The sequence below is a fragment of the Neolamprologus multifasciatus genome, chromosome 8 (assembly GCF_963576455.1).
Source record: "Neolamprologus multifasciatus chromosome 8, fNeoMul1.2, whole genome shotgun sequence".
Lineage (NCBI taxonomy): Eukaryota > Metazoa > Chordata > Actinopteri > Cichliformes > Cichlidae > Neolamprologus > Neolamprologus multifasciatus.
Window position 1 is genome coordinate 9,329,164 of NC_140446.1, and position 21,793 is coordinate 9,350,956.

The 21,793-nt window shown below is 39.0% G+C and overlaps 1 protein-coding gene across 3 annotated transcripts; it reads left to right on the forward strand.

Annotated features, from left to right (window-relative positions):
• Positions 1-1,071: 1,071 nt before the first annotated feature.
• On the forward strand, positions 1,072-21,185 carry LOC146512470 (E3 ubiquitin-protein ligase TRIM35-like). Of its 3 annotated transcripts, XM_085169751.1 has the most exons (8): positions 13,004-13,698; positions 14,751-15,087; positions 15,239-15,687; positions 15,871-15,954; positions 16,041-16,265; positions 16,339-16,361; positions 16,522-16,643; positions 16,760-21,185. In XM_085169751.1, the coding sequence occupies exons 2-8, from the start codon at positions 14,820-14,822 to the stop codon at positions 16,771-16,773; spliced, it is 1,185 nt and encodes a 394-aa protein (XP_085025877.1). In that variant the 5' UTR covers positions 13,004-13,698; positions 14,751-14,819; the 3' UTR covers positions 16,774-21,185. The 3 variants fall into 3 exon arrangements, with proteins under 3 accessions (XP_085025876.1, XP_085025875.1, XP_085025877.1); XM_085169750.1 differs by lacking the exons at positions 13,004-13,698; positions 16,760-21,185 and adding an exon at positions 1,072-1,243 and having other exon boundaries at positions 16,522-16,744; XM_085169749.1 differs by lacking the exon at positions 16,760-21,185 and having other exon boundaries at positions 13,001-13,698; positions 16,522-16,743.
• The last annotated feature ends 608 nt before the right edge of the window (positions 21,186-21,793 follow it).

The following is a 21,793-nucleotide window of genomic DNA, read 5'->3' on the forward strand; positions in this document are numbered from 1 at the left end:
AAAGTATGGATACCTGAAATTTCTTCACAAAGACTTTACTTCCCATGTCTGGCTATCATCTATTAACTAATATGTTATTTGGTTATGTAGTTTTGTAAATTATTCAGTGTTGGGGAGTAACGGAACACATGTTATGTATTTAAAATACAAAATATGAGTAACTGTATTCGGTTACAGTTACCATTTAAAAAGGTGGTATTCAGAATACAGTTACTTTGTTGAAATGAATGGATTACACGGCGGTCTTTTCCTGTTTCATATGTTCGGCTATGCCTTCTCTATTTTTGGTAATTCCACGCTGGAGGAAACCCAAACAAAACACGCATTAAGAGGCTCTAATGTCGGTGTCTCAATCTCGCTGCCCATGTCACCTCTACTTTTGGCCCGCATAACGAGGTGAAGAAATATTTTTCTTTAATTATTATTCAAAAAATTATTTAATATGAAAGCAATAGGTAGAGTGTTACAGGCATAGATGTAAAGAATGTAGCCTTATGGGCAGTGTAGTCCAGTTGTCAGTAAATAATTAAGACTCGACTGTACACTGTGTTCGTGTTTTCCTCCGAAACAATAAGTTTCATTGGAGCAGCCTTTCAGCGCCTCTTTCTGTCTCTCGCTAGCAAAGTTGACCCAGACAACAAAGTAAAGCTAGTTTTCGGCTACAAGCCCGACATGGAAGCCAACATATTAGCCAGAGGTCCCTTTGACTTTTACTGGAAGCACAGTATGCTTCCAGTAAAAGTCAAAGGTGAAGGAGAAAAAAAATAATGCAACAACAACTTGAAAATGAAATTCCTGTGCTATATGAATACAGTTGATCTGGATTATGACTATTACCCCAGGTATAACTGAAAGCCTATAACACATTGCAGAACATGTTTGTCTCCAGTAGTGATCAGTTGAATGCAGTGCTGAAAAGCAGCTGTAAAGTAAAGTAATGTTTGTTAATTATTACCAAGATAATCATTGCTGTCAGTAAGGATTTACAATCATTGTGCATGACAACTGCACAAAGAAATTAGTTGTCAAGGAAGTAGAGTTCCCGGTAAGAACATAGATATACTTATATGTAAGTGAAGCTTTCCAGAAACCACAGTGTGCCACTCCCTCGCCTGTTCCCATGTTACTTTCTCTTCGTGTTTCATTCCTTAATCTCTTCAGTCTGTCTTGTTCCCTCATCTGTTCCCTGGCATTTGGGTCATCCTCACTTCACATTATCTGTGCACGCAGATTCTGACACAAGGTGAGCAGCAAAATAATGTTATTAGAGAATTATACTAATTTGAATTTATTTTAGATAGAATCTAGTGTAGCTTACTTTCCTTATCCTTTATGCCATCGTGGAAACGATGTAGCTACTACAGTGGGTATAGCTACAGTAGTATCTATGCCTAACTCTTTCTTCTGAGATGTTTTGTTTTCCCCATTTTTAAAATTCTGGTTATTTACATTTTTAGCAGAAGTCATTAGTCTGAAGCCGATAGATCAGGTTCTCCTGGTGACAAATTGCTTGCATTTTGCTCTTTTTTCTGCCTTCTTTCCACTCTCTTTACTACTGTTTTTGCCATTGTTAAGTTTTGTCACTATAAAGTACTTGGTTATTTAAAAGAAAAGATAGTGGTAATAGGGTTTAAAAAAGCCAGATCACAGCTGTAACACAACTATGATCTATCTCACTACTACCATAACCTGGTTCAGCTGTGCCAAAACAATTGGACAAGAGATTTTTAACAACAAGACTTTTCCTTGTAGTGAAAGAGTATCTGAAAAAGAACCCCTTCAGCCTCAGTTTCTTTAATTTTTTTTTTAGATGGTCTATGTGGCTTAGGGAAAGAATGTCATCAATCACAGTACTGTTGAGTTTTTTCACGAGAGAAGACAAATATACTCAAATGATACATTTTTACAATTTATTAGCAACTGGTTAGAATTTCAGATTAGTTTTACATGGCGCCATGAACCTTCGTCTCTCTGGCTCAGAGACAAACTCTGCCGCACCCAGGCAATAAACACTTTTATTAGGGGTCCAATGTCCAACGAGGATTATCCAACAGGATGAATTTGAAGCCATTCTCAATTTAACAAGGTAATACATGTTCATTAGTCACACCTCTAAGAACTATAGCTGTCATGGATTGCAGTGTGCAGGCAGGAGAAGAGAACCCAAATGCAGGAATCAGAGGCAAAATGTAAATTCAAAAACACTGCTTTATTGCAGGCTTGGACGTGATCCATAAACAGAACAAAACTAAACTGGAGTAAACTAAGGCTCAAAATGCACAGGAAAACACACAGCATGAGGGTGAACCGACGTGAGTGACGCAACAATGGCTGTATCCCAATTCAGGGTCTGCAGCCTTAAAGGCCACATTTTAAGGCCGATTACGTCACAGCGATGCTACAAAGGCTGCTCGAAATGCGGCCCTCAAATGTGTCCTTCATTTCCCTGAATTTTAAGGATGACTATGTGGCTATGAACGGCAGAAACAAGTTTAACATTCAGAAACCTAAAGTATGTATCAGCAGCAGAATGGACCTAAAAATAAATGTACATGTTTGTTTCAGTTCTATGAAGCTTTGAGTATTTTGGATTAGTAGTACTGCTGTGTTTGTTGCATCATATTGCTGTAATTGTTTATATGCTTTACATATTCTGAGGTAAGTTGATCTATAGTGTTAAATCATATTCTATAAGGATGTTATGTGTTTGTGTACTTTCTGCCCAGTTTGACCCATTTAGCATTTAGTTTAAGTGTTTAACTTGAAGGCCCTGAGTACTTTCTTCCACACTGAAAACACTGATAAAATTATTTGAACATTACCTAATAAGACTGATTCAGGACAGACAATTAGTTATGTTCAACTTTCCTAGCAGTCCTTCACAAACAGGGAACAGTCTGTCTATTCTCTCCATCTGTCAGCTGCTGCTGGCTCTTCCTCCTCCTCTTCCTCACACACTGCTGAGTTTGTCCTGGTGGATCATCAGGGGTGCAAAGCCTCACAGGTGATGTGCAGCAGTGGGTCCCTCAGTCTGTCCTCACTCTGGACACTTGCAGTTGCCACACATGGAAATCAAATGTGTGATAAGCTGCAGGATTCAAACACAAGTGTAACTTATAAATACATGTTCATACTTTTATTACACAATCAGAGAGAAAGAAACAGAGAGAGAGAGTGCAGGACAGACAGACAGGTGACAGTCTCAGGTGTATCAATGCTACAAAACAGCACAAGAGAAGGAGGATTTAGTGTTTGTGTTATTACGAGTGCTAAACAAGAGGAGTTCCCAGATGATACAGCGGACATGTGTGACTCCTGTGATTAAAGCATTTTTCTTTCAGCTTAACGAGTGAACCGTCAGCTCGTTAAAGTCGGACTTTAACGTTTGACACACGTTAAAGTCCGTTTGGCTCGACACCACCGAACAGAGGCAGCAATATAACATAGCTAACATTAACAGTGCAGTGAATCCTGCTTGTGCCGTTATATTCAGGACTGCAAACCGAGCAGCATCACTGACTTTCAGCTTGTTGTGTTTGTGGATATATGACTAACTTTAATTATCCATAGAATCATCACATTCTCTGTAAGATTAAGGTCAACTATTGAACGGCATATACTTTAAAGTAAAGGCTTCAAAACCAAGTTAGTACAAACATCGCTGATGTCACATAACTTTGCCGACATGTGTTGTTACGAAATCAGTTTCACCCCGGTTCTTTTTTATTCCTCGGGCATCCAGAGACGGCACCGGACTCAGTAGTCATTTCACAAAACCTTTATTCATCTTCAGTTAAGCATGCATCTGCTAGAAGGGAAGACGTGCAAGGCCGGTGTCCCTCTGCAGATCTTCCACTCCTTTGTTTGTTACAGTCAGCTTTATAGAAGTAACCCCATCATAACCCCCCCATGATGTGTTGCAAACTCTGTGTTTGTGTGTGTATGCACGAGCACGTGAGTGCCTGTGTGTACGCATACCCGTGTGTATGTGTGAGTGCACGTGAGTGACTGTGGGTGCGTTGTAACGGTTAAAGCACTGTGTGTGTGTGTCTCTGTATCTGTGACTTCCTGCCAGTCATAAAAGTAATCTCCTCACCCAAGCTACACCAAATTCCTTAAGACAACATAGAAAACAGAGTTAACATATTACAAACACTGAGACCCCCACTCTGCATTCACTGGGCCATTGGCCTCTTGCTGTCTTACATTTACAGATAAGGTGGAGAGTCTCCTGCAAACCTACTTCTAAGTTTATAACAATTATGAGCGTTTATTAAATTCAGGTAAAAACATCAGCAACCCCCAACTGTAGCTTCCTGTCTCCTTTTATGACAGCAGACCCCCAGTGTCAATAAATTACTTTCCCTCTAAACAATTACACACACTCTCAGGCCTACAGCAAAGCCAAACTGAAACACAGACAAATCCTTCCCTATTCCTCTGATCTATTGCTGGACCCTCTTATCTAAGCAAATTTAACACATTATACTCTAATAATTATTTTCTTGTACTCACAGTTTCCAACAGTAATGTTTTAATGTTCTTCATTATTAAACATTCCGTCATAAATAAGTGACATAATACTCAGTACTTACTTTTGAAAGTTTACTCTTCGGCCGCTCCGCTTCATCCATCCGTCGCTTTTTTCCGAAAAAATATCCACACCCACCGCCGCGCTATGAATTGTGGGATATATGGGACCATGAAGTGTACACCGGACCACGCTTCAAATTTGGGGAAATCGACGGCGCATTTGGAGTACACTTCGGATTGGGACAGCTGTCCCGAGTCGCTGTGACGTAATAGGTCTCGAAATGCGTACTCCGAAGCGTGCGGTCGCTCATTAAAAGTGCTGATAGGCTTTTTTGTGACAGTCCAATTACTGAAAAAGAGATATTGACATCTATTGAATTTTTTAAAAACAACAAATCTCCAGGCACAGATGGGCTGGTGACTGAATTCTATAAATCATTTTCTTCTCAGCTTGCCCCCTTTTTTGTTGCAGGTTTATAATGAAAGTATTGAAAGGGGCACTCTTCCTCCCAGCCTTACTCAAGGACTTATTACTTTAATTCCAAAACCTAAGAAGGACCTACTTTTTATAGACAACTGGAGACCAATAAGCCTCCTAAATAATGATTATAAAATATTAGCTCTATTGCTAGCTAGGAGAATTAAATATATTTTGAACGATATTGTAGACGAGACACAGTCTGGTTTTATGACAAACAGGCACATCTCCAATAATATTAGACTCGTCTTGGATATTCTGCACTACTCAGCATTAATATCTGATGACTCATTTATCCTTCTCCTGGACTTCTATAAAGCCTTTGACTCAATTGAGCATGAATTTATATTCCTTACACTTCAGAAATTTGGTTTTGGTGATATCTTCTGCAGAGCTATCAAAACTCTGTATTTGAATGCTAATAGTTCTATTAGAATGAAAAATGGCATCACTTCTCGTTTTAGTCTTAATCGAGGGGTAGGCCAGGGTTGCCCGATTAGCCCTTATCTGTTTTTACTTTGCACCCAAATTCTTGCCTCTCATATTTCGAATAGCCCTGTGAAAGGTAAAAACATAGCAGACAGAGAGATTGTCATCAGTCAATTGGCAGATGATACCACAATTTTTCTTAAAAAATGCCAGCCAAGTGCTTTACATGTAATAGAGGATCTCTCAAAAGGGTCTGGATTGGTCCTAAACTTAAATAAATGTCAATTATTACCTGTCAAAGAGTGTAATGTTCAGAGTATTTGTAATATAACAGTTAAAAATGAAGCAATATATTTACGTCTGATTATCTGCAAAGATCCAAAAGACAGAATTTTACTAAATTTTCCCCCAATTATTAAAAAATCTCAAACCAAATTAAATCAATGGTTGCAGAGAGATTTAAGTTTAAGAGGAAGGGTATTGCTCTCAAAAGCAGAATGTCTGTCTCGACTGACTTATGCAGCAATTTCTCTGCATGTGGACGGCAAAACTTGTAAGGATATTGACCGAATGCTCTTCAACGTCCTCTGGAAAAACGGGACACATTACATGAGAAAAAGTGTATTGATGAATGACTATGAACACGGTGGTCTCAATGTTTTGGATTTTACTACTCTAAACAATACATTTAAGATTAATTGGGCTAAACATTTTCTTAAAAATCCTGTATCCATTTGGCATTTTATTCCTCACTACATTTTCTCTAAGTTTGGTGGTCTAAGTTTTATCTTAGGTTGTGATTATAATATAGATAAGTGTAACACACCCAAAGAAAGATTCTAGGTCTGACCAACCGTCTCAGCCGTGGGCAAGAAGATGACAGTCAATAAAATTCTAAAAGATAATTTATTGACAAAAAAAAACCAAGAGATAAAAGATAAAACAGTCCAGTGTCCCATTTATGAATCAAATAAAAAACACACAGTCCCAAGGCCAGAGCCAGCTATGCCACACGGCCAGCTGCACTCCACGTGTTGCCTTTAACAGGGTTAGAAGTTGTCCTCGGAGACCCACCACCCTGAAAGCATATAGCCAGTGGTCACTCCAGCCTCTGTAACTCTGCCGCCTTTAGGCTGTGGCATATAATAGGCCCTGGCCTGCACAGAGAGACAAAACGACACCTTCACTATAGAATTCATAGCACAAAACCCATCCATCCCAAACATATCTGATTTCATCACATTACATACCTGCACAGAGAGAGAGAGTGTTTGTAGTGTGGGCTATAAGTAGACCAGTGTATCAGTGCAATCAAGTACACCTGCCTCTAATTAGTCCAACCCCATTCCAGCCATTGACAGACACACACACACACACACACACACACACTATTAGTCTCCAAATCTCTGTGGAGCCAGTCCTTTGGTTGTTCTTGTTGACCGTCTGGGTTCTTGATGAATGGGTCCTGTCTCGATGCCTTCTGGGCCAGCCTCGAGAGGGATTTCTGTAGGAAGCCAAAACCCAACCCAGGGTGGAGCAGCTGGAGATCTACCAGTGTGTGGCAATGCATTTCCAGTTTTTAAATCTTCCTGCCTTCCTGCCTGGCTGTCTCCACCTCACTCCTAGAGTTCTGCATATCTTGTTGCATAGGTAACAAACAAGGTCTCATTAAGTTACAATGCATCACTTTCTCAACATTCCCCCCTTCTTGTCTAATCACATACACCGGCAAATCAGGATCTGCTTGCTTTATGACGACATAAGGTCGCTGCTCCCACCTATCTGCCAACTTACCTCGTCCCCTTGCTCTCAAGTCCTGCAGCAATACTCTCTCTCCAGGCAGCAATGGAAGAGCATCTGCTTTCAGGTCATGATATTTCTTTTGCTGGGACAATTCAGAGTCTCTATGGTCTTGAGCTTTTCGGAAGGCATACTGCAGCCGTCTCTGATGGCATTGCACCCAGTTGCTTACAGAAGAGCAGCCCACATTTTCAGTAAGGCCCATCAGCCGATCCTGGGGAAGAAATCCATGCCTTCCAAACATCAAATAATGTGGTGAATATCCTGTAGAACTGTGCACTGTATGGTTATATACCTGGATCATCTCAGGCAGGTGATCTCGCCAGTTTCTCCTCTCTTCACCTAATGTGCCCAGCAACCCCAGAAGAGTCCGATTAAGCCATTCACAGGCCCCATTTCCAGCTGGGTGATAGGTTTTTGTATGATCCTTCTTTATGCCATACAATTCACACAGCTCCTGCACTAGTTGCGATTCAAAATTAGGACCTTGATCTGACAGCAGTCGTCTCGGTGCACCGAAGGGCTGAATTACCTTGCTCCAAAGTGCTTTAGCTGTTGTCACTGCAGTCTGGTCTTTTGTAAGTGCAGCCCAAGCAAATTTACTGAAATGATCCACCATGACCAAAACATTATGATACAGATCTTCTGGACCACCTATAGACAAAAATTCTACAGACAACAGTTCCATGGGTGCAGATGTCTTAATGGGAATCAAAGGAGCATGTTTCGCAGCAGCCGCTTTACGCAGGACACAGGCCTGACATTGGGGACACCAATTTATAACATCAGCATTTAATTTGGGCCAGAAATATCTTCTTTTAATCAGGGATATTGTTTTTTCTGGTCCCCAGTGTCCTGCATATTCATGGTACAGTTGCCATATGGAATACTTCTCACCCTCCGGAACCAAAATTTGAACTACTGGATCAACCTCCTTGGTATCATGTGATATCCGACACAGCACTCTCTCTTTTAGTGACAGTCGTTCCCAGTGCCGCAGAAGACCGAGAACAGGTTTAGACTCCTGTTGCCTCTCACGCTTATTTGGCTGATGGCCCCTCTGTAGATACCAGGCCACCCTTCTTAGCGTTGAGTCTTTCCCTTGCAAGGCAGACCACTGAGATGGCGTGCGTTCAGGAAACAGAGGCACACCACAGGTTACATTTTGTAAACCGTCCTGGTTAGAGTTGCTTACGCCAACACACATTGCTTTGACCACATTTACTTCAACCTGTTTAAAGGATGGAACCTCTACTTCTTCCCTTTGTCCCTCTGTAGCCTCGGATACTACAGGTGATGGATATCTGGATAGTGCATTTGCACTCTGATTAATACGCCCTGGCCTATATTTGATCTCAAATTGAAAACTAGCCAGGCGTGCTGCCCATCTCCGCTCTAAGCTAGCAAGTTTAGCTGAACTCAAATGTACCAAAGGGTTATTGTCTGTGTAAACTGTAAAGGGTACACAATACAGATATTCAGCAAATTTCTTGGTTACTGCCCAGGTCAAGGCCAGAAATTCAAGTTTGAAGGAGCTATAGTTCTTATCATTTTTCTCAGAAGGGCTCAAACTCCTACTAGCAAAAGCAATTACTTTCTCTTTTCCATCCTGAACTTGTGCAAGTATGGCTCCTAAGCCCTGGTTGCTGGCATCTGTGTACTAGATGAAGGGTAGATTAAAATCAGCAAAAGCCAACACTGGTGCAGATGTTAGAGCCATTTTTAAAGCACTAAAGGCTGTGTCACATGTAGAGTTCCATTTAGTGGACAAGGGAACATCCTTCCTCTTAGAATTTTGTGATGCTCCAACTAATATTTGATTTAATGGTTGGGCAATTCTTGCAAAATCTTTCACAAATCTCTGATAATAGCCTGCCAGACCCAGAAATGATTGTAATTGTTTCACAGTAGTTGGAATAGGCCATTCTTGAATACATTTAATCTTGTCAGGGTCTGGAGCAATCCCTTTTGCTGAAACACGATGACCCAAATACTGAACCTCTGGTTTTAGAAGACAGCACTTCTTGGGTTTTAATTTGAGGCCATGCTTGGACAGTTTACCAAGGACTACATCCAAATGAACCAAGTGGGTGTCAAAATCTGGAGAATAGATTATTACATCATCTAAGTAGACAAGTACAGACTGTAAGTTTTCTTCACCCAGGCATACATGCATCAACCTTTGGAAGGTGGCTGGTGCATTTGACAAGCCAAAGGGCATTCTGGTGAATTCAAACAAACCCATGGGTGTAGTGAAGGCAGTTTTTTCTCTGTCTGGTGGGGACACCCCAACCTGCCAATATCCACTGGCAAGATCAAGTGTGGAAAAATACTTTGCATTACCCAAACTGGCAAGTGACTCTTCTATTCTTGGAAAAGGGTAAGCATCTTTATGGGTCACAGCATTAAGTTTACGATAATCCACACAAAATCTAAGTGTCCCATCCTTCTTACGGACTAACACAATTGGAGAAGCCCAGGGACTGCAACTAGGCACAATGATGTTAGCATCCAACATACCTTGGATCAAACTCTTCACCTCCTGATATAACTTTGGTGGAATTTATCTATAGCGCTCACGGACTGGTGCAGCATTGCCCGTAGGAATTGAATGCTGCATGGTGCTTGTCAATCCATAATCTTCCTCATGCACAGCGAACACTGCTCGGTGCTTATGCAATAAAGCCTGCAGTTTCTCCAATTCCTCTGTGGACAAATGAAGACCAGTTAAATCAGGAAACATGCATTTCTCCTTGGGCAGGGCTTGCGTTTGGTCCATACTCACTCTAACTGTGTTTACACCAACACGAGTCATGTTCACACTATTCTCTTGTATGATATCTGCTGGGTCAATAATAAAAGTCTTAGCCAACTTCTGATGTCTGTAAAGGTACATTGGTGAGTCATTAAGGTTTTGGACCCTAATCAAAAGCCTCCCATCATGGACTGTAGATAATGTTCTAGCAATTAAGACTTCACCCACCTCGACAGGTTCCACCAGGCATTGATAATCCCTGCCGTCCACTCCAGTCTTCGTACGACCCCAAACCAACATCTCACTCCGAGGGGGGAATCTGTATAGGATGGCGATTTATGGTACGTACATACCCAATGGACCCATCTGAAGCTGCAAACCGTGCCTGACTGGCACAAATCTGAAAAGCAGTAGTCCAAGCTCTCTGTTCGGCCCCACTAGAGGAGAGGTAGGCTAATGGCTTCTCCTGATCCATTTTTTCGTAACACTGAAATAACATTCATACCCAGGATGTCTTCACTGTCGGTTAAACATTGGTCCTTAATCACCAAAAAAACCACATTCAGGGAGCTCCACCTGTCCAATCTTCACATGTAGCAATACATAACCCAGGTATGGAATATCTAATCCATTTGCAGCCTCAAGTGCCAGCCAGCTGCTTGCATCCTTCAATTTCATACCATTACTGCCAAAGTGTTTAGAGAAGTAGCTGTTCTTTATCAGTGACACATTTGATCCAGTATCCAGAATACACTGTATTGGGACATCATCAAGACACAAGCTGACTTTAGGAACTTTTCCAATCAGTTTTTTCACATCAGTTTGAGGCCCATTGGCATCGACACAACCCACTGTCTGGGCCACCACAGTGGTGTCGTCTAGTTTAACGATCCATATCTAGGCTTGCTTTTACAGAACCGTGCTATGTGGCCTGGATGGGAACAAGTGTTACAGATGGGGCTACCTTGTTCATCATATCGGTTTGAGTAAACTCTGGGTCTGCTCCCTCCTTTCTTTCTTGATCTGTACTGGTCAGTCTGTTTCCAGTCCAAAGTCTTTTGTGTAGCTTGATGAAGTTCGGATTGGATTTCTTTGGTCAAAGTCTGTGATAAATCATTGAATTGTGTGGTCATTTGCTTGTTCATGTCTTCCCACAACTCTGATTTAATCTGCTCCATATCCTTAGCATTACAGGTCTTGTATCGTTCCCCTTTGGCAGCAAAACACTGGACTGGATCAACCATTTCACCATAAACATGTTCCCTCAGGATTAGTTCTGCTTTAATTTCTGCAAATGTCAACTGATCATTCATTAGAATTTTTGTTCTAAATTCACCTCTAAGGGCAGTGTCTCTCAAGCCTTCAACCAGATGATCTCTGAGAAGAATATCTTCGTCATTCATACCTCTATGGTCCTTCCTCTTTAACCTGAGAAAATGTTCTTGTAATCTCAGTGCAAATGAACTGATGTCTTCATGTGTTTCTTGACGAGCATTGAAGAACTGAGAGCGCAGGACCGAAGCAGTTGTTTTATCCCCATACAACTTATCTAACTCACTAAAAATTAGCTCAGGTGAATTACGCTTCTGGTGGTAGAATTAAAATCTCTCTTTTAGCCTTGCCTTCTAAGCAACAGAGTGTTAATTCTGCTCTAAAATCTACAGGAGCTCCTTGCAAAGCAAATGTTGTCTGCAAATTACTTTTCCATTCACCTAGACTAATATCTGAATCCTTCCTTCTAAATTTAGTTGTGACCATATTAAACATAGGGATCATACCAAAGGGCCTAAACCCTGCACTAGAAACTGGTGCTACTTTATAATAAACTTGTTAGTTATCTTAGCTAAATTTTATTTTCACAAATGCAAATACAGTAACAAAAAGCCTAATTTTAAACATTACTATAATGATGTTTTATGTTACATAAAATTGATTAGTGGATCACTTAACAAAAAGGCTATGAAAACTATTACTATTTGTAGTAATTACAAATTATTTGAATGTTTGTAATTCTTTGTATTACACCCCCTGGCATATGTTAATTTTGTTCTGGTTGTATACATGTTCTGTATACTGTTTCTTAATAAAGTTTAATATTTAATTTTTAAAAAAAAAAGAAGCGTGCTGTTGCTGGACGTCGGCTGCATCCTTCGGAGGACCCGGCCCACGTAGACCGAGAAGGCCGGAAGTGCGAGGTTGTGAAATGGGACGGTCTAGCCTTCAGATTTGCGTCACCGCTGTGTCGGTGGAGTTTAATAAACTCGGCCGTCTGCTCCTTGTTATCTAAAATATAACAGGACACTGCCGTAAATTCTCGATCGTCTCACACTGTTTAATCAGTTTTCTATTTGACGTTTATTCAGCTGTGAAAATCCCAGAGGAACCCACCTGATGGATTAATAAAGTTTTATTTAATCTAATAACTTTGATCTCAGCCAAACTGATTTACTCCGGAACAAATAAAACACCGAAAAAAGGCAAACAATTACATTTTTAAGTTATCTGAGTGACTTATATATCATGTTTAACCTGAGTAGCGAAAGAGCGGGGGTCTGAAAACGATGAAGCCAGGAGTCCGCTGCTCTCACCGGCTCGAGTGACCATTGAACCCCCCGGCTTGCTATCGAGCGGGTGGGTAACAGACGTCTCCGAAAATGTCGGCACACTTTTGCAAATATGCGATGTCTTGATAAACCAAGCAGATATTTGAAATTTACACAGCTACTTTTACAGTCAGTGGGTCTACCCTATTCGTACTGCGCATGTGCAGATGTTTTCTTCTACTAAGTCTGTATTATTAAGTCTGTAATTAGGTGCCATTCTTGTTATTTTACAGCGCTGTTGTTCAATCTGGGGACACTCTGTGTTGAGGAGAAAAGCATGAATTTGTTTGTATACGGATTATCTCTTGTTTAAAAGTTGAAAAGGAGGCAGAGCTGTTGAAAAATGCTAACTGGGCGCTAACCGTGTCATTCAAATACATTAACTGTCGCAATGTTGGCAAAGAGAGGAAGTGACGTAGAATTTGCGCATGCACACAGTGCATTCATATCATAATTAAAGTAGATGGGACAGGATTTTTAAAATGTAAAAAAAAAGAGAGAGAAACAAAGAAAGAAGGAGGAAATCAAGTTGTGGGTACTAAGCAGTGAGGTGTCGGCTGTGCTAGTTATTCTGCAGTATTGTAGTAAAGTTTGCTGTGATGCACTATGCTGAAGTGATGCATAGCTGCTGTGGTTTTCCTGTCAGTGTGAGACTGCAGCAAGCGTACAAAACCCCGTACAAATCCCATATGTACGGGGTAAATAGTTACGACACCCCACGAGGAGACAGTGCAACTGAAATATACTAACTGTTTTTGTTTTTTGCTTTTTGCTACCCGATCCGTACCGAAAACCCTGATCGGTACTTCCGCTCAAAGCATTTTGCGATAGTTACGGGTCAGAGTATCTGTTTAGATGTTAACAATAATAAGTATATGTTAAAATGTTTGCAGTAATGAAACACTGCAATATAATGTAGACAAAAACGAAAAATAAAAAGATAGCTACGGATCAGGACTCCCCGATCCTTACTGCGCATGTGCAAAATCGGACCGTACAAATCAGGTCTACCCAATGACTGTATAAAAGGAAATGAGGAAGGAAGAACAGTTCTAGACCTCATTCGTGTGAATAAACTGGAGCTGGCCCAAGGAGCAGAGGTGAGCAGCAAACAATGTTATTAAGGAATTGCAATGCTGGCTGGGGTGAGCCTCGTCCAAAGGCTTACATGTATGTTACATACTAAGTGTCCTTTGGTGTGGATCTCGGTATTATTGGGCAGGTAGAGAAGACGGTCGCGGTTTAGAAAGCTGCAATGTCCCGTTAAGTAGCTAGAGAGATGGCAGCGACATTAGTCACAAGTTTGTGAGACACTAGATCGTATTCGCCTGGGATATTTGTGTGTTGCACTTTTTTTCTGCAAATTTGTAAATCTGTGTTTTCTTTCAACTTTAGTCGTTTCGGTTTAGACACTGAAAACTATTCTCTTATTTTAGAAAACAAATGTGGTAGGGGTAAATTATGCTCCCTTTACAACTTTAAACACACACACTGAAAAATAACGAGTTACAAGAGACAGATCCGTGTCACCGTTATAAACTGCTCTGTAACGCACAGGGTGCATAAATTCAGCGGCTTTGACAAACAAAGTTTGTCAAAGTTTTTTTTTTTAAGTGCTGCATAACGATCAGAACAAGACACAGCTATCCCAAAATATAAAAAGTGTTTTTTAATTGATTATTTTCTAAACATAATACATATACATTACACATAATGGAGTGATGATTGTTGACAATTCACCAATATTTTTTATTCTTGTTTAAATAGAAGAAAATTAAATTGAAGGAGTCAATAGAGAGTTATTTGGTTTGCCTTTGAGATACTGCAAGACCTTCACCTCATTTTATGATGACATTTATAAACGATACAGAATTGAAACAATTTAATTTAAGCATATCCCATACAATCACTTAAATATATTTAATTTAATTTATTATAAAATAAAAAAAAAATTAAAATTTTTGAGCCTGCACATCACCTCATCCAGTTGGATAATTAAAAGTTATCTTCAGATTGGTTTTTCACACAAATAATTGCCTTTGAACACAGCCATCAGCTCAGCTTTCATCTATTAAATAAGGCTCTTGAGGATATTTTTTGTGTTCTTTCATAAATGAATCCTAACATCTCGTTTCTTGTCTATGACCACCAGCCCACACATCTGAAGACGACATTCAACAACAGACTTTGCCTCTTCAACCTGACTTTTTGACAGCTAAAGATGTGTACTCCGGTGCAAAATGAAAAATGGCTTAGGGATTACCTGGATGAGCTAAGTGACTCTGAGCTAAAGAGCTTTCAGTGGTACTTGGCTCAGAATATGAAAGAAGGATCCCGACCTATCTCGAGGTCCCAGCTGGAGAATGCTACCAGAGAAGACACTGTTGACAAGCTGGTGCAAGTTTACAGCAAAGACGGTGCTGTAGAGGTTACAATCGACATTTTCTTTAGGATGAAGTTCAATGACCTCGCAATAAAGTTAACCGAAGGTAAAATGTCATGATATTGCAGTTTAACTGCTATATATCTTTCCACATCATGCAAAAAATATAAATCTTAATTCATTTGTAATGTTTTGTTTTAACGAGCTGTAACTAAGAAGTGTCATATTAAGATTGTTAACAATTTTTCCATTTGCAGAAAAATCACGCCGGACTGTGAAAGTGCAGACACCTTCTAATCCTACACTCCATATGCCCAAAATAGTCATACCTAAAATAGTATGCGATAGGTATATAAAAAAACCGGTATTATTCAGCCCAATAATACTTGATGAAGAATATGGAATGGAAATCATCACAAAGAGTGGACAAGAATCATCTGTCACTGATTATATATCTTGTCCAATTTGCTTATGTATTTTCACTGAACCTGTGACGCTGCAGTGTGGCCACAGCTTCTGTAAGGACTGTGTGCAAGACCACTGGAGAGTGAAAAAAGATAAAAAATGCTCAATCTGTCGTCAAGTCATCTACAATCCTGAACCTCTGCCTAATTTTGTTCTGAAGAGTTTGAGTGAAAGATACAAACAAGGAAGACTCACTGATACATTAGAAGGACACAGAAATGTCCCATCAGAGCCACATCAGGTGAAGACACTTTTAACTATTGACTTAGTTAATTTGCATTAAATTCTTTGTTGCGCCTAAAACTATGATAGAAGGGTGTGTGTAATTTGTACTTAAACTTGCATTTCTGATTGACACACACCCACAGATCTTTTTCTTCAGTTCTTTCTTGTTCTTTTGATTGAAGGAGTACTTTTATTTCAGACTTTTTCCAAGAATGTCATGGGAAAGCAGGAAGCTTTTGAAAGAGTCAAGCAAGTGTGCAACTTATCAACTGAACATATTAAGGTACCTGTTGAATTTTGGCTTGTTAAATCTTAAACATGTTAAGAGCTGAAGAAGATGACAGGTTGTTTTTTTTCTGTAACAAACAGACTCAGAGGAATGACACAGAGAAGAAGATTCGGGAGGATTTTGAGAAGCTTAGACTCTTCCTGGGGAGAGAGGAAGAAGCCAGAATAGCAGCATTAAAAGAAGAGGAGACTCAAAAGATTAATACGATACAGAGGTTGACAGATCTCCACAGAGACACCCTTTCACTCTCTGACACTGTGAAAGACATAGAAAAGCTTTTAGGACCTAATAGCTCATTCGTGCAGGTAATTATTCAAAGTATAACAAAGATTAAATGCAGACCAAATAATGTCTAATACTTTTCTTTTTTATTTGCAGAACTTTAAAACTGCATTGGAAAGGTTAGTATGTGTAATTTTAATTTCTTGTGCTTCTATTTGTTTAAAAATACATCATCAGTCGTTAGGGACATGAGAGCTCAATATAGTTACAGTAATATCTTCAGTGCACCAATTGCACAAGAGTAGTATATTGTGAGTAAAAATTGTGACTTTGCTCTAGAGCTCAGAATGCACTGCCAGACCCCCAGCAACTTCCACAAGCACAGATAAATGTTTCAGAACACGTGGAAAACCTTCAGAGAAGAGTCTTGGAGAAGATGATGATGATCGACATAATATTAAGTAAGTTTAAATCCAAAGACTTTCTATTATTTATTTCGCATGTGTGAGGAGACTGAACAACAACAATTTTTGTTTATTAAAAATTTGTATTTATTTATTTGTTTTCTGTTTCACAGGCCCTGCTTTCTAAGTTGAAAATCTGATTCACAAGACATTGTTATTATCAAATATATTCTTGAGAAAGTGAAATGTTTCAAACCAGTAAAGTTCCTGTACTGTTGTGTTTGATTAAATATCCCTGCAAGGAAGTGCAAGATTAATAGTCATTGTCAGCCATTTTATTTACAGTCTCCCCCCCCCCTCCCCACCCCCACCCCTGCATGTACCGTTTCTTTTCATTGTCTTTGTAGAAACAATGGGCTGAGGCTGAGTGAAGGACTCACTGGGCTGAGGTGTGTTTAAAAGGTTAGATTGTAGGTTTATGGTTTGGTGGACTGGCCTTTGATGTAATGTTCAGTGCCATCCTAGAGTCTCAGTAAAGTTTGTAACAGTCAATATTTTTGAACATACACAGCCAACAATACTTTTACTAATTGTAAAAGTCATGTTGTACTAATTGTACACAATATTGTTGTGATTTTCAATTAAAGGACAAAAAGATTGAAAGTGTTTGATTCCAGATACGTTTGTCATTGTATAATTTGTTAATAAAAGAAAAACATGTTGCAGCTGCTTCGGTTAAATTGAAGTTATGTTTTTTATTCTGAAATAAAATGTTGTCGTTCATTTATAGAGACGTGAATAAAAAACCCCACTTAACTATTTCCACCCAGGAAGGAGCCTCCAATATACAACCAGTCTGCTTTTGTACAGCTGCTGACAATGTGTTATTGATCAATTGTGGATCAATGGCTGTTGATCACTGGTTGCTGATCAGTGGTCATGACAATTTGCATATTAATGATCATAATGCGACCTCACAGTCCATTGTTCATCAGTGGTGCTAGTTTCCATTTTTATGCCAATATACTGTTTAAAAGGTTGGGGAAACCTGCATTCGGGTGAGACTGAAGTCAGTTGGCTGAGTGACAAAATGTTTCTCCCACTGAAAACGCTACGTCCAGATGAACAGAATCAACTTTTTGGGGTACAACTCAAACCCTTTAAGATGATCCATGCTGATGATGAGTCTGTTACAGTCAGATTCAATCTAAAATTCAAGTTAATGATCTTGTTGATAAAAGCAAATTAAACCCATAGAAAATGAATACTACTACTACGACTAATAATAGTTATTATTTTAAAAATGATAAATGGTAGAGTGAGGCCTCTCAGTATTCATAAATATAGCATATAAAGCATTTTTAATCAAAAATTGTTTACTTTAAATTCAAAAAAGTAAAGTTCTGAAACATATGACACAACAGAAAAAAATATTTCCCTTTCTTAATAAAATATTAAGTAAAATGTGCCTTTGTCAAGATGAAGAGAAAATGAAAGCAATACTTAATTACAACTACAATAAAGAAGCATCTACTTTAAAGTTCAAATAATTAAAAAAAAACTTTTTGGAGGATTTTTTTTTTACCAGTTATGTTTTTTTTTAAGGTAACCAGATCATTAACAATATAGGCTGTTGCCTAAATTGTATGGAAACTGAACAAATGAGCTGTCAACTAATAATGGTGAGCTGGATCAGGTGTTGGGGGCAGGACACTTGACAGGCCTGGTGCTGCACCCAAACGTATAGAGAGGGTGTGTTGGGAACACATAACACAGGCCCCCTTCCCTGAAATCTTCAACTCTCACCTTTGGCAGAACTACAACATCATTCCAAGGTAGACTGGGGACATTGAGTATGAATGGACCACATTCAGCACCTCCATTGTTGAACCTACTGCCCTAGCTGTAGCTAGATGGTGTTTGGTGCCTGTCAATTCAATTCAATTGTATTTATACAGCGCCAAATCACAACAACAGTTGCCTCAAGGCACTTTATATTGATTCTGTATCCCAATTTACTTTTCAGTTCTCTAGGAACCACAAGTAAGGCCAAAGCCTAACAGTGAAGTGCTCTAATGGGGTGATGTTGTACTATAAGGTCATTAAGATTGAAGACAAAGCACAACTTGGACTTTGCTTCCATCTTGTGTTCAACAAGCACAGCTACAGTGTGTAGGTCTGAGAGTGTGAAACCAAACTGTGAACAAATATGTTTTTAACTTCCTTTCAGTGACTGATCCCACGCTAATGCTTTTATATGTAATATTCTATTTTGGTAGAATCAATTTGTTTCTTTTTATTGGGAAGAATGATTTGATTATCTTTTATGTTTTTTGTCTGAAGTTGCATTAAATAAAATGTAAAAGCAAAAATTAGGACTGGATATTTTTTAAGAAAGCAGAACCATTCTGATCTAAACCCAGACGTTCACTCAGAAGCTTTACTCTTATTTCACTTTTTTGAGATAAATGATGCTGATGTTGACTAATAATATTATGGTGATCCTGTAGACTAGGAAAATGATGTTAGTCAGGTCTAATACAAATCCATGAATTACAGGTTTCAGTAAAATTTGATGCTAGTGTGATAACAGAATATCACACTAACTGTTCATGCTGTTGGTAAACTGATATACGTAATCACACTAGAAAATGTTTTCTAATCTAAATAAAGATAAATATTGAGGACAAAGTGTGTTTGTATACAGAAAAAAGTATTTACATCAATGTATGATTAAAAAACAATGTCAGCTATCTCATGTCTAAGAAATGAGGCTACTACTACACACATCTTCCAGACAATATCCACCTGCATAAAGTGTATAAGTTTCATTATGGTTGCATATTTATATGCATTATGATGATTTTGTAGGCTGGGGTAATTCTATTCTCTAAATGAGGTGTTGTTATTGCAAAATGAAAGCAATGCAATACTTTTATAAGGTACTGTAGGCGTACAAACCCCACAAATGGGTAATGGGTTTGTAGGTGGTTGCTAGACAACGTGATGACATCATATCTACTCTAGATAAGAACCTCCAGTGGAGTAAAATGTGACGTGTATGAGGAATTTGAGGGCAAACAAAGAGACTATCCCTGTTTATGGCTGAGGTGTTACATTTTGGTGTTTTGTTTTTATATTTCTGTTTTTAGTCAACTTTGGTTTCTTAGTTTCCAGAGTGGGTTTGCTGTCTTCACCGTTTTAGTGCTTAGAAATGGTTGGTTTCACTTTAATCTCCTAGGACCTGGCATCCACATATGCGGACATCACATTTTGGGTTGTCTAGACCAAAATACCAAATTCGCTACAAGGGCCTGATTTCCACTTATGAGGACATTAAACTGCCACTCTTCTATCAAAATTGAAAACGAATGTCATCATATGTGGATCTAATTTTTCTCAGAAACAAAAATCAGGTATAGAAAAACAAAATCAGGTAATTTTTTGTTTTTACATTCATTGGGTCCCAATCAGCCCAAATATCAAAGAGAAATAAAAAATGCATGCCATGAAAGCGTTCGGGTCTTAGGAGGTTAATTTTTATTACTGGCTAGTGATTTTTTTTTTATCAATTATAAGACAATTATAAAACAATAAATGGCCTGTATTTGTAGAATAAAACAAGCTTGACTCATAGCATTCCCAGTTTCAATAAAGATAAACCAAAGGCTCCTCCATCCTGGTCGTGTTAAGAATTTGGTCAAACTGACAAAAAAATATAAGTAAAACCTTTCCAATATATTAGGATATAGAAGATGATTTTGTTTGACTTCGTTGTATTTATAAAGTACATTTTTTATTTGTTTAGTTTCAGAATGAATACCCTACCCTACACTTTTTTGTTTAACAGCTCAAAAAGTTCCATTGTGTTGTTGAAATATTCTGTCATATTTAAATGAGGTAAATTAATTCATGTGAAATCAGTATTTTAATTAGGTTATCTTATACCCATAGTCAAGGTAGATGAATTATGTTAAACAGCTGTAGAACATAAATGTATTCCTTAGTCTAGGATGTGTGCAAAATATGTAACTTAGTTTCCTTATTTTTAGGTTAAAGAATATGACCCCCTTTGCAGTATATTCTTATAGTATGATTAGACCAAATGTCTCAGTATATTTTGTTAGTAGGATAGACAAAAGTTCAAGTATATCTCTGGGGATTAAAAGAATGTGACCATCCTTTGGGTTCTGTTAGACAAGTGGGCGCCACCATTTATCTGCTGTGAATGTTTTACACTGTTTTCTTGTCATGTCAGACTGCTTAAATCATTCTCTGAGAATGTTGTGTGCAAAAGACCTTGTGCCGATATTAAGAAGAAACAGACCACATTCTGTGCCCCCACCCTTGTAGGAGGTAGAAAGACAGGGAGCCCGAGGTCATAGCTTAGGCGCCATGACAGATAAGGGTCTGTGAATGTTTAGGTTTACGACCAGGTGGGGGCCATTGGAAAGTATAAAAAGCTGTGTAACACGTCACCATTTTGAGACTTGCTGTGACCCTCTCTGCATCTCTCCCCATCATGATGGTTTATGCTCAGTGTGTGAAAATTGTATGGAAATAAAGGATTGTTGATTGAGCATTTATACACTGAGTAAGTGTCCTTCCTTCAGCCCAAAGATTCAAAGAACTGGGAAAATTCAACAACTTGGTGCCGGTGACCCGGATCTTTTGGTGTGCTGAGGAAGGGCAGATTTGGCCTGTGGTGAGATCGTGCGACAGAGCGAACGGAGAGCCGGCTCAAACATCAAAAAGGTAAGCACAGCCTGTTGTATTATAAATACCAAATGTGCATATTGGGCTTTCCAAATTAATCTGTTCGCTGAGTTACACGTATTTTCACATTAAATTGTCGGTGTCTGGTTTTCGGCGCAAGATACTAACAACATAAGTTGAGGCTGAATTCAAGTGTTATAGGAATTTTCTAGCAAGATACTAATAATATTCTACGTTGAGACTAGAAATCCAGTGTGTTATAGGAACTGGCTCTAGCAAGATACTAATCATATTCTACGTTGAGACTAGAGATCCAGTGTGTTATAGGAACTGGCTCTAGCAAGATACTAATCATATTCTACGTTGAGACTAGAGTGCAGCCCACTTTTACCCTACATAATTAATTTTGTCTATGACTGGCTTCTGTTGCAAGAAATGGGGAAAAGCTTCCAAAACGCGGCCAAAGTGTAGAATATGAAATAGAGGTGAAA